The sequence below is a fragment of the Sipha flava genome, unplaced genomic scaffold, assembly GCF_003268045.1.
Source record: "Sipha flava isolate LNK unplaced genomic scaffold, YSA_version1 66_pilon_pilon, whole genome shotgun sequence".
Lineage (NCBI taxonomy): Eukaryota > Metazoa > Arthropoda > Insecta > Hemiptera > Aphididae > Sipha > Sipha flava.
In genome coordinates this window covers 1,344,423-1,358,616 of record NW_020273606.1, presented here as the reverse complement: position 1 = coordinate 1,358,616, position 14,194 = coordinate 1,344,423, and the positions used below count along the sequence as shown (strand labels likewise).

The window sequence follows — 14,194 nt, the reverse complement described above, 5'->3', positions numbered from 1 at the left end:
TGAATCCGGATTTTCAACATTAAATACAATCAAAACTAAATCAAAAAATAAGCTTGATGTCGAATCTACGAAGCGTATTTCACTTACTAACTCCATAGAAGCTCAAATTGATTCATTGGTGAAGCAACATCAAGACCAAGGAAGTCATTAAATTCTTCATTATTTAAAAAAATATTTAAATTAAAAATTATTTAAAAAACATGTACAGTACAATTATTAAAAGAAATGTTTATTTTTAAATATAATGTAATTAATATTATTAATATTAATATTACCTAATTAATTAACATTACCTGTTTGAGTACAAGTAATACGAGTAAAAAAATTTATTAAATTAAGAATACCCAATAGTTATTTTTTATTCTACCATTGAACATTATAAAAAGGTGGCATGAAAAATTTGGTAAATATCTTGGATCGCCACTACACATAGTTTAAGAACCGCTGGTGTAAACATTCGCGGACGAGTGCACCGCGCGTAGCCTATGTCCGAGTTCGAACGAAGGCAGCGGAAATGAATGTATAATGTGATGCAGTATAATGTAGTGCGAGCGTTACGGAAACAAGAACTCTCGGACGGATGAGTGGAACGACAAGAGATGAGAGGATATGGAACAAATACGTGAGGGGTAACATTGGTGTAGAGTTGATAGACGGGAGATAACAGGCTGAGACGATTTAGGCATGTGATGGGGTGAGAGGAAACAAAAGTGGTCGTGAAAATGAACGTTGAAGGGAGAAGAGGGAGACCGAAAAATAGAAAGTTGGATACGATTGAAAACGACACGGGGGCTCTGTTGGTGTGCGCGTAAGGGATGTGAAAAATCGAGACGAACGGGGGTTTAGGACAAAGGTGGTCGACTCGAAATGGTCGGGAGAAAGACGAAGGAAAAGAAGAAACCGAACGCAGCTACGATAGTTGATAAATTGTAAAATTTAAAATAAATTGTAAATGATTATTTTCGTCGGTTATACGCGACTTATCCGTTACGTCCGCGCGGATGACTTCGAGTTAATCGTTTCCGCGCCGACGTTTCGTAACCAAATACCCGGGTACCGTAACGCGATATCGACGGACGTCTGATGCGATTTATCATTCGGTTTTTCACCCGGACTCGGCGATCGTGGTAACGAATCGGGCCGACAGTCGTCTGCGTACGAAACAAAATACGTGACGTTCGTCACGGACGCTTACGTTCTTCAGCCGGTAGTCTCTTCCGACGTACCGCAGGCAGTACGCCAAAAGGATGCCCATAATGTACACGGTCAACCGGTGCGCGGGCAGGATGTAAGAGAAGTCGGCGGTGTCATACATCTGCGAAACCCTGTTCGGAAACAAAACAAAAGTAAAGATTAACACGAATACGGTTTTAAATGTAGGCCGTAGCTGTCGACAGAGGACTCGTCTACAGGTTTCGGTAGGTACGTGCGAGTATAGTAATCGACGTGACGATCAAAATATTCAACCCGTAAGTGTGTGTCGGCATATACGGAGGAGAAGGTTGAACCATATGGTAGCATCGATGTTTACGGTTATTCAGTACTGCTTCCTGATGGGTACCGCCAAAAGTACTGTCAAAGTTGGTCGGATTCATGCATTGTAATGCAATTACATAATTCAATAACGGTTGTAATTAATGTCTGGTATTCGAAAACCCTTCGCGTGATGCAATCGGCGATATCTTGCACTTAAATACGGACTCGGATTGGTGTCTGTATATTTTTCGTGCTACAAAATTATTGTACCTAAAAGTACTTATTTATTTTTAAGTAGGATTATTGTTTAAAAATATTTTATTATATGTGAAATTTGTGATCGGAAAATTCATAATTCTAATAGATTGGATGATTATATGCCTACGTATAGTAAAAATCGGTACCGTGTCAATATGAACGTTGGTTAAAACCGTATATCTACGTTGAAACGAGTTAAGGCTTTACAATCGAATTTCGTACGATTAATATCTTGTGCGATCGAATATTATTTCCAATGTTAACGGGATGTCTTATTATAACAGTTTTTTCCCCCCGACCCAATACCGAGCACATTTTGCAGTATGTGATATAATAGTATTATCGAAACAGGAGAAAATAAGAGATTTCTCATATAGTAACGTCCGTGGGTGCGCCGTTCAAGTCCAATGTGGCTAATGTGACTGAATGTACATTATGAGTATTCATTAATCGTTGCTTACGAGCTGCCGTAGTTGATGAACAGATTTAACTTCCTCGTGAACGTTTCGTAGTACCGAAGTCCAGTGGAAATGATCGCGAGTGCTAGGAGTGCGACCATGCTCCTTTTTGGCCACTTCCACAGACTCCACACGAGTATCGGAGACACCGTGAACAGTTGAAAGTCGATGCCGATATGATGCGTATGTGACAAACACTAAACGCGTAACAATAACAATAACTAATTATTATAATCAACGTCATTCATATTAATGCTAAGCGGTAATTATTGAATTGTGAATAGGGAAAACGTTGACCGTTTACAACATTATGTGTACGTCAAGATTTGACTAGTCATTTGTGAAATGTAACGTGTTCGAAATTAATATGGAAAAACAAAAGTTACGAGATCTCGGCTGGGCTGAATGTCTACGTAAGAACAGAAGACGGAGGAACGGCTTCGTTCGATTAATTTGATTATTATGGAAACGAGAGTTATTGTTACGAGAGTATTATGCTAACGAGGGTTTGTGATACATATTATACATATCTAATTATTGATTAATGAAAAAAAAATTGTGTTTGAATAAAAAATAAGAAGTTTTACGAGCGTTTGAATATTAAAATTTCTAAAATAATAAAAACCACGGAAATTTGCTAAATTTTCGCTGTTGAAAATGCAAACCATTTACAATAATTTTCCTTAAAGCTTAAAAACTAGATATAATATTTTTTTAAAGATTTTTTTAATAGCCAAGTCAGGAAAATTTAGTTGTATAAATAAATATCAATTGAAGCGACTCGAAAAATTTACTCAGTATTAATATTAGCATTTTAACGACATTTCATAGTTACGAAATATTTTAATGAATTTTTTGTATTGTTTCTAGACACTTGACATTTTCGATTTTCCCAAATTGTAAATGCTTTTTTTTCTGCTAAAGTTAGAACATTGAAAAACCTATACCTTACTTAAGTAATTTGGTTCTACCACAGCCACAGTCTTAACCATCTTTAGAAGTATGAACTAATTATCCGATCTCTTTCATTCAGAATGGTTTAAGAGTATTTTATTGAGATACAAGTCTTGGATTAATCTTGATTTGTATGGGGATGGGACATTAAGCCGAAGGGTACCACAAATCAGTCATATAAAAAACAAATTTCCATGATTTTATTTAGGTTATTAAAACTCGGTTATTATTTCAGATTTTATATTGATTACAAAAGTTGTGTAATAGTTCACTGAAATGGAGAAAACGAATCACGAGCGTGACGAGCGGCTTTTTAACGAAAAGTTGAAGAAACTTATTTTCAGTTTTGCGCTTTAGGGAAGAGGGGCGGCAAAACCGAGTAAGTATGGTCCTGCGCCCGGGTCGTAATAATACCCTACGCGGTTACGTACAAAACAATTATTACATTCGCGTACTGTTATCGACCAAATGAACACATTTGTTGTACACACGTCAGTAACGATTAACACGAATATAATGCGTAGTATAACTAGCGAAGCGTTCGGATATTATGCTTTATCCGACAAAGTCGGTATAGTGTACAACGGTAGATTTACCATGTTTTTGAAGCCGAAATAGTTGTGAATGAATAAAAAGTTTCTCCACCAATTCTTCTGGCATATGTCCGAGTGGTACTTCACCACGAGATTCCACTGCGGACCGGAACCCAAGTTCGGTACGATCAGCGTGCACAGCAATATGATCGCACCCATCGTCGGCACGAGTCTGCAAAGGCCATGATTAGGAGACAATCAAATCATCGTCGTATGTTAAAGCGTACGCCGTCGAAACGGAATACGATCACGTTCAACCCCGGCCAAGTCATTGTACCGCACGGGCGTAACGTAAAATGATCAAACTGCAACGATGTTTTTGCCGCGGCTCGTTGCGCGTACTTCGTATACCGTTTACATTTAAGCTCTAGTCAAGTATTTTACTTAGATTTTAGTCTGCCGACGAAACACAAGGACTAGTAAAAAGTTCGACTTTATATATATATGTAAGATATGTTTAGTAATCTAAACTTAAACGATCTTGAACATAATTTTCATCGATAGCCAAAGTAATTGATAAACAAGTGATGGAAAAACTTATCATTATCCGATAAATTAATTTATTATTGAAAAGAGCCTTTTAGATTTACCCATAAAATATTAAACGTATCAAATTGTTGTCTTGTTTATTTTTCCCACTACACTTATAAGCGAAAGCAAGGGGTATATTTTCTTCAGCGTACGGGCACCGTGTGTTCATCGGCCGAAGTCTACGTCAGCGGTGCGACCTTTTTTGATCCACGACCCGAAAATGAATTTATTTCGACAAGGCAACCTCCTTTCTACCAACAATATATAAGTGTATAATAGGGGAACGCGGGGTAGAATGGGGAACTTAATGTTCAACATCAATTTTACAGTAATCTACTTAACGTAAAACTCCCAATTCTCAATCAATAAATGATTAACAGTATAACTATCAATTCACATCAATAATCAAATAAATAACTCAAATATATTTTACTTTATTACCAACAAAAAATAAAAAATAACTTGCCCCATTCTACCCCTACCTTGGGGTAGAATATATACTATATACTTACTAAATGTATACAAAAATTGTATTAATTTAAAATTAAATCGTTAACTTTAGACAATTTTAATATTTTTATTTTTTCTTTTTGTTTAATTTATCCAAAACATAAAAAAAAATACAAAGTTTGAGTTTTATAAAATCTAATGTATAAACATAAAGTTATAGGAAATAATATACGTAATATATAACTTTTTTATTTTGTTGACAACCCTCTTATAAAATTTGGCGATCCCCAAGTTGTACGCCACTGGTCTACTTAATAAGTTAAATATACATTATATTATTACCAATGACCTATGACGTCTTGAAAATGTTGAGATAAAATATGCACATTTTCAATGTTTCTGCCATTTACCGAGCAAAACACGAGATCATCGTGACACAAAAAATGTTCGTACACGTTTTTTTTAAAAAACTTCATGATAAATCTTCATTGTAAAATTATAACAGATCACTGGGCATAACAGATTGATGAGTAAGGCATAGCTGTCTCGTTGTTTATTAAGTGATAAAACGTCCTTGATCAACTTTTATGGAACAGAAAATCTGCGTAAAATGATTCCAAAAACTTTGTAAATAAGTACCATCACATATTAATGTACGTACAGTTGAAAACTTATCTCGTCCGTAATCATAATTACGAATAAAATTAAATACGAAACGATAACGGAAAAATATTGGAATAAACTATTGCTGCTTTATATTCTGATCGTGCGCTCCATAAAAATCATTGGATAATATATTGAAAGTTTGAAAATAATGTAGAGTCTACATAATGTTGTTGACATTTATTATGACTTTTGACGAAACAGGTATATTATGTTTGACGACGTGGCATATGTTTTGGATAATAAGCGAATTTAAGCAATTCCAGTTATCTGGTTGGGTAAGTTTTAAAATACTGCGAGACAAAAAAAAAAAAATTGATTATCTCCAAGAACATATTGATATATTATATCAATATATCAATATATTGATGATTAAATTTTCATTTCAATCTTAAGATATTCGTTAACTGCGCATTTAAATATTTTACCGACATTATCCAAGGTTCAAGGTTTATGAATCCTTGTCGCTTCGAAGTACATTATTAAACGAATGATATACGAGTGACGCACCCAAAGACCAACATCCCGAACCACGCAACGTCCGACAGCATTGAATCGAGTGCTCGATGTGTGGTAATGATTGATATCATAATAATAATAATAATAATCAGTGTGCACGAAACGACTACCGGCAATAATCCGTGTTGCAATTGCCTTTGATGATAAATCTTCGGTTACGGGCGTGGAAAATAACGTTTTGTAAACGTAAACGGCAGGTACGATAGTTAGGTATCGGAAACTATTCGGTCTGATTTCGGTGAACACCCGATCACAACGGTGTCCGTAGAGATCCGTTTGAGTCGGAACTTTGACGCAGCGTGCGCGATGACTTCGGTGACGAAAATCACGCTTGGCGTTTACACGCGCGTCGCGGATGATCGACGGAAGATTTTCGAGCCCGGAGCGGCCGTATTTACTCGGCAAGATCGAGCGAAACCGTCGTTCTCACCGTAAGCCGCCCCTGTGCGCACGTTCGGTTAAGTCTTAATTCGTGTACGTGGAAATCCGAGGCTTGTTCGGTCTCGGTCATGGCGAAAACTAGTCGCGTTTTTCGAAATGTCGCGTCATATTAGTTGGACGTTTCGATCACAGTGATCGCGGTTGACCGACGGACATTGTACAGTCGATCTCGTGCTCCGATTTAGCTGAGTTCGTACACATCCGGTTGTATACAGCGCTCGACTTGAGGGGGGACCATTGACCAGTGTGTACAAAATGCGGTAAAATACGTTGTTCGTGGAAATAGCGATAGTTACTGGTTTCATATAGTTATGGATAATCGTTTCGTGAACTATCGTTATTCGTTGTTTATTAGATATATAATACGTTAATAGACGTACAAAATGGAGAATCATGTTAACGAATTTAATCGGTATGGATATATATCTTTATTATTCACCTATCGTTATGCCTTTTATCCGTATGAAACTTTTGTGTATAACATTTATATCGGTCTGTTACGCGGTGTAAAAAAAAAAATTACTTAATCTGCAGGACGTACTTGAATCAGCTTAAGAGGGAAAAAACCGATAACACTTAGGGAAACAGCAATTTGTAACAGTCTTACAGGCACGCAAGGTTACCAATGATATCATCGTAAAATAAGTTTAATACCGGTTAAGTATTAGGTACATGTTGGACAGCTAGAAAATATGCAATCATAAGTTGTTTCTGTCTTGTGAAAATAAAGTCTGACTAACTTTTAACGAATAAAACTGATTGATTTTTCAAACATAGAACGTAAAATGATGAATTTATTTAAACATCATTAACCAATGATGTTTTGAGTTCGCATTCAGTGAATAATGTTTTTTTTACTAACATGTTATCTTATCACAATTGCTTAATAATTACTATTACCGGAAAATAACGTTGAAGTACCGTCTTCCACCGTAGCATACATACCTAACTAATCTAGATATGAACTCTTTAGGTAAATCGATTGTGCCTTTTCTATCTAAATGTCTCAAAAATGAAATCGTCGTCAATAATCCGCTCATCAAAATGAATGGGTCGGTGTAGAGACTTGCTGCACGTGCGATGACTGTCCATGGTTTCCCGAGATGCTGAAAACGATCAATGTATTATAGTATTTTGTACATCATTGATAAACTTTTACTATTTTGGAAAATATTAATTAATATTATAAAAGTCACAAAAATATAATACAAATTAAAAAACTCAAAAAGAGTGTAAGAAATGTGTTTAGTACATTCACAAAATAAAATAGATAAAGACGATAAGTTAAAAACAAATTTAACTATTGGGCCCCGTTGATTGAATGAATAAACCAATGTTATTGGTTATGATTATTGTTTACCACATGTACAAAACCATATTTAATTACTTTTGTAATTAAATTATTATTTTATTTTATTTTTTTTTTTTTGATATATCTCTCAGTAAATTTTTCATCTACTTACAAACACAAATACAAGACTTATAAGTTAACAATTCCGAAACGATTTTGAGCTCAAGTTATATCGGTGATTTCTGTAATGTGTGCGAAGCTTCTTTACGATACGACGGCTGAAAACCCGATGCAGAAGTAACAGGGTAAAACAATATTGTTACCAAACTCAACTGTTATAAAATTTGAATAATTGACGATATATAAAGTGAATATTTATAAAAAATTAAATATACTTAATTAGTTTATACGAAAAAAGTTGCTAAGTATCGAACTAATTTATTTCATATTATGTCGAAGAATAAAGATTAATCGCTGAAAAACAATTTCTTATTAGAACGTAAACAGAAAAAATAAAACTGCTTGAATTGTTTAAATTATTAAAAAAAATGTTCATCCATTTACGAAGTAGCAGTTTTCCATAATTATATGTGAGGTAGATCATTTCGAAGAAGGTATTGACAACTTCGTAAATGATTTATAATTATTTTGGTATTTCCAAAATTTGTTCTTCATCTGAGCTTGTAGGAAATGTTTGTCATTAAACTGTAAACAATTTTACTGTTGTTATGCCCCTACACACACATAATATACATAATAAATGTTTAAAATAAAAACTCCCAAGTACGGAAATCGCGATTTCGATGTACGTGAGGCGCGTACACAATGACAAAAGTGTCCTGCGAGGTCGCATTGATATATTATGTACATCCATCTAAACGTGCAGTACCAGTGGCATATGCGATGTGGTTAAGGCATCGAGTGGAAGAACAATATTTCTTCCAGCGAAATATTTATGGTAATTTTTATTTTTTTATTGTTATTCATTTTATTTTTTTATTTTTAGGTAGATTTAAATTTAAATAATTCGTATTATGCGCCTCCGTCGAAATGACATTGAACTCCGGAATAGTCAAGGTAAAACGATGATCAAATCTTCGTGCACCTACTAAACGCGCCGTTTTTCGTAACATCTACTGTAAAACGTACGTCGTACGCGTTCTCGGACGATGATGGAATCACTTCCTGGATGGTTTTGCTATAGTGTGATTTGTCGTCGGAAAACCGTAAGGATAACAATCAATGTTGCGCGCGTAGAATCGCGTTAAAAAATTACGCGAAAAAATGTACAATTACGATTCGAAACTTTCTAGACACTATTCGCCATTTTACGGCCATTTATTGTTCGTAAATCGAAAGCGTAGCAAATAACGCGTATGGATGAAAGAGTATGATCAGCCGTAGAGTGCAGGGGGAAGGCGTAAGGGTTCAAAAGTTTAACTAGATGCATTTTATTTAATCAAATCACTTATTTATTATATTCAACCGATCGCGTTTTTATACGTTAACGTCATCATTCGCCCGTACCTCTGTCATTGAAGTCCTGTTCGAATAAGGGTTGAAAAACATCGCCATAGACTTATGGGATGCCAGCAGCATGAAAGCGTTCAGTGCTCGGATCCCGTGCACCGCCTTGATGTCTTCCGGTGACTCGTTGATGCTCAGCAACTGTTGAAAGTTTCTCTTCAACGAAAACGAGTATAATATCTTGGATACGTTAGCTGCAAGACCACAAGGATAATAAAAATAAATACAAAATAATAGAACACTACTGAAATTTGTTGAAGAACCAGTCGGTTTTTTTCAACATTTTATATTTACAACACGGCCGCGACCGAGTTCACTTGTTCGCATGTATAGTTTCACTCACTTTCCGGATTTGAGAACATGTTGTACCGGTCCATCACCGTGGACACGAATATGAACGCGAACAGAACACCGAAAATCGACCTGCAGGTAATCATAAAAACAAGATGAGCACAACCCATTTTATATTACATGTACCGTTTGTTCGCTAATTCAAAGAGCAATGAATTCCTCGACCAGATTATATTAGAATACATCGAATTTGTTCTTACAAACTAGTTGTATATCAATTTATATTTACAGACACATTTAAAAGTTGTTATTATTTTGGTATATGCATGCTCAGTACAAGATGTGTATTTTTAAATAGCAACACCTATTTTGAACACCACAATCGAATAGACATATTTTTTTAAAATCATTTTTATGTATCAACTTTAGTTCTAAATTCGAAATTGACTGAATAAAAGCCATTTCATTTTGAAAAAAATACATTTTTATGATTTATAAAAATGCATAAAACCATTTATAATTATTTATTAATGATTCATTTTTGAATATTTTTAGGTATTTTTTTTTATTATTTTTTTTTAAGTATTATAAAGAAGATTAACAATGGATACAAAATATTTACTAAAAATCTAATTGAAAAGTCTAACCGAAATTGTTGATTCACTCTAATGTAACCTGAAATTCCACATCTTCATTAATATTATTTACTCTAGATAGTCTACGAACTATTTTTACAGAATATGCTCCACGGTTAATCAATATTTTTTTTATTTGAAATGTGTATTGTGTATGGTGGATGGTACCGACTGTGGGTATTGTTCAGGTATTGTACATTTCTTGTAAACTGTATGACATGAGAATTTCAATTGCATCTACCATAAATGAAAAACATTTGCATATTTTCTTATTTTTTAGTTACTTCTTAGTATGATGTTAGTATGTAAATCTTATTTATAACACTTAAAAAAATACCTAAAAAATATTCACAAAAGAACCAATAATAAATAATTATAAGTGGTTTTATATCATAAAAATGCATTATTTTTTTAAAATTGAAATGACTCGTATTCAGTCAATTTTGAATATAACACCATGATTCGAAAATCCATCAGAATTATTTTACAATAATATGCCTATTCGAATATAATATTCAAAATAGGTGCAGCTATTCAATAAAAAAAAAACGTTTAAAAACGTATTTAAGGAATACGACGGGGCAATCGCGGTTCAATGGATTGGTGTTAATGAACATACATCGAGACATTCCATTATCTACAGAACAAATAATTTATGTATTTAGTTTAAAAGCCAGAAGGATGAATTTCCACCTTGATTGAATTTTTTTTTGTATAATAATAAAGAATAAAGATTGAAAATAATACGTTTTTATTTATGACATCTACCCCTTCCCATACTAAATTCCTGGGCACGCCACTGAAAACACATGTTGTACCACGCATGGGTATACCAAAATTATGTACATTTTGTTATGTGTATTTATTTATCATTAGCTAGTAAAAAAAATTGATTTATTCCAATACAATCTGGCCCAGAAATTCAGTGTTCCCTAAATAAGTGAACACATGGTATAAATGCTTATTTAATTCATCGAAACACAAGACGCATTAAACGCGAAATCATGTTCGGAGGGGTTAAAGCACGAAGGATACATTTTCTGGAGCGATAAGATTTCAAAAGAATTTTTTTCTTTTGTTTTTAAACATAAAAAGCAACCGTTTAGTTACTGTACAATTAGAAACACATATTCTTAGTTAATAGAAATTTAACATGAATGTGTCCAATTTAAATTATAAAACGTTTATTTAAAATATAAGATTTGTATTGTAATGTAATGCTTTTGGATTTAGAAATAATTAAAAATTGTTGTTTATAAAAAAATTACTATCTTTTTTTCGTTTAAAATGAAATGTATAGTTTCGACTTGTCCGTGACAAGTACAACTCCGTCATTTAAATTCGGAATGATTTTTAATCGAAATAATATTTTTTTATAAAACGCTAACGGAACGAATCGATTCACCGACGTTTAAAAATATCCATACGTTCCTTGCCGGCAATCACAAGAGCTATTAATATGTATAGGTATATAATTACTGTTCACCGAAATATGGATGAAAAATTGTGTTTAGACGTTACTAAAAATGTGTATATGAATATATTTATTTGATAACTTCCAAACTAACACGGCGATTAAGGAACCCGTCGTTGGAATGTAGGAAGTTTTGAACGTCTGGCACATCTCTGAATCGACTTTCAGGCGAAAAATCACTTCGGCAGTGTCCATATATCTTGACAGCAAGGAATGCAGCTCGTGTTCGATGTCTGTCGGCGAACAGCTGGCTGGTGCGCAGACGGCCCAGTTGATCGTGGAAAATCTGGGTACGCGATGCCCTGGCTGTAAAATCAAACACGTAATTTGATCATCGAATCTTATCGGTAGTTATTATAATTAAACAAGGGTAGCCGTAATAATTAAATTAAATAGCCGTATTCCTCAAGGTTGTTTTCACACGTTTCATTCGTGACATAGTTGCATGCGTTGCTGTTCAATATAATCAGTAATCAATGATTTAAATATGATTTATTCGTTTGAACATCCGTATTTGTAAGTCGCGATAGTAATATAATAATATAATATACATCACAGCAGCGACAAGCTATTATTATGAAAAGTAATTTAAAATAAACAATCCGTTTAAGAATATATTCGTTTGAATTGTAAAGAAGACATGTTGACGTCACGAAGAAGAAAAAATAAGCGGAAACATGTTAATAAAGTGCATTAATAAAGCGCATAGCTCTTCTAAAATATCAACGTCATCACGTCATCATTGATGAAAATAGAAAAACATTTTTTTTAACAATTTGGTTTCGACACTGCAATTATTATGGTTTTTCTCGAGAACGCCTGTTTTATTTAACAGGTTGACGGGAATTTAATGTTAAAATAAAAATTGAAATTTGTACACCAAATCTTCACAGTAAATTTTTTTTTTTTTGTAATAATTAATTAGACGGAACTTTAAACTTGATATTAATGTAAGTGGTATGCTAGGAGAGCGCCGTGTCTTTAACACGGTGAATCGTACACTCGCGCAAGGTCGCTGCAAGCGGGGCACATGCCCCGGGCCCCGCTAGAAATTATTGTTGAAAATTAAATAATTTATATTTAAAACCCTTTTGCTAAGTTCCATACAGGATTTTATTATCGAGTACAGTTGTATAATATCATCTTGTTGTTATTGGTCGGTCTCTGAAATATTAAAATATATTGTAGATGAGTTATAAATGAATCGAATTCGGAATTTTTGATATTAATATTTTTGATATTTTAATTTTAAACATTATATCGATTTTATAAATATATTTAATAAAATAAAGAACAAAAATCTCCTAACATCTAGATAAAAAAGGTACGCGGGCCGCCAATTGCCCATTCCTGAATTATAGAGAATAAAAATAAAAAACAGCATGGTAACATCAATAGATAACTAAAACTTATTATTTTACTTGAATACATTAAAATATTTTCAAATGAATTCAATAAACTGTATTTTATATTATTCTTACGTGGAATAGTTACTTAGATAATATGACTCATATAGTCATTTTGTTCAATCTGCCATGTCCAATTATATGTATGATACACTAATTTTATCGATTGACCTTTCACCGCCTCTTGATCAATACCTATCTTATCACTAGAGCAAAGGACTTGTAGTATTTGCATGTTTCTTTGCATAATCACAGAAATAGCATAGTACGAAATAAATACGTTTCAAGCTTTCACAAAACTAGTCTCAATATTTTATTTTGCATATTTTGAGTTTTTTTTGCTTTTAAGGCATTTTTCTTCTGTTTTGTATTTTTAGATGCAACATTTCATTATCATTTTATCAATACTTTTCTTTTTATTTTTAAAAATGTTTGATCATATAATATGGTTGTTGACTGTTTACAGACGCATGTTTTTCCTAAAAATACGTCTCAAGGATAGCCGATTCGATTAATTTTATTTTTAAACAATAAAAACGTTACATCATAAAATGTCCGATAAGGTGATACCAAAACAATTCATTGATTTTTGTTGTTGTTCTTTAATCATTTAATATTTTAGTAATTTAGTCTTAGTTCTGCCGTCTGCGTATGTGCGTTTATTCGTAATTCGTGTCAACTTGTAGTCTTAGTGTACTGTTTTAAACATTAAAATGCCAAAATATAAACAGTTTTTTAACAGTCGGTTATTTATTACCAGGGCTTGGAAGTTGTAGCACTAAAAATTTTACTTTTTAGTTCTTAAATATGCACGTAAAAACTCTAAAATATGCGCTTTAAATAGCAGGAAAAATTAAAAAATATGCATTTAACTTGAAAAAAATGTAATTTTACAAATTGTTGGGCTCTTGATAATCTAATACAATGATATAATAATGGAATAACAATGACGTCACTAACTATTAATACATCAAATTGTCGATGAAAACATAAAATAGAAGCCTATTTATTTCCAATAATTAAAATATTTTTTAAAAACATAAGCCAAGTAAATACAATTATTATCAACAAAATGTGATTATTTCTTACATTATGTGAAAATATACCCGAAAATAGCACTATAAACCCTAAATTAGCAAAATAACAATAAAACCCGTAAATATGCAAAAAATAGCAAAATTAAATGTTGTGTATGATATCCGAGTAGTGAGAAACATATTTGTATCT

The 14,194-nt window shown here is 33.1% G+C and overlaps 1 protein-coding gene across 1 annotated transcript in view; it reads right to left on the bottom strand.

Moving 5' to 3' along the window:
* LOC112691707 (nose resistant to fluoxetine protein 6-like) overlaps nt 1–14,194 on the bottom strand; it is a 51,455-nt gene that overhangs the window by 5,767 nt on the left and 31,494 nt on the right. The window contains exons 4-10 of the mRNA XM_025566075.1: nt 11,656–11,867; nt 9,505–9,584; nt 9,162–9,355; nt 7,289–7,449; nt 3,743–3,911; nt 2,196–2,389; nt 1,196–1,325 (exon numbers count right to left, since the gene is read on the bottom strand). Of these exons, the coding sequence (XP_025421860.1) occupies nt 1,196–1,325; nt 2,196–2,389; nt 3,743–3,911; nt 7,289–7,449; nt 9,162–9,355; nt 9,505–9,584; nt 11,656–11,867 (1,140 nt within the window). The remainder of the gene's footprint in view (nt 1–1,195; nt 1,326–2,195; nt 2,390–3,742; nt 3,912–7,288; nt 7,450–9,161; nt 9,356–9,504; nt 9,585–11,655; nt 11,868–14,194) is intronic.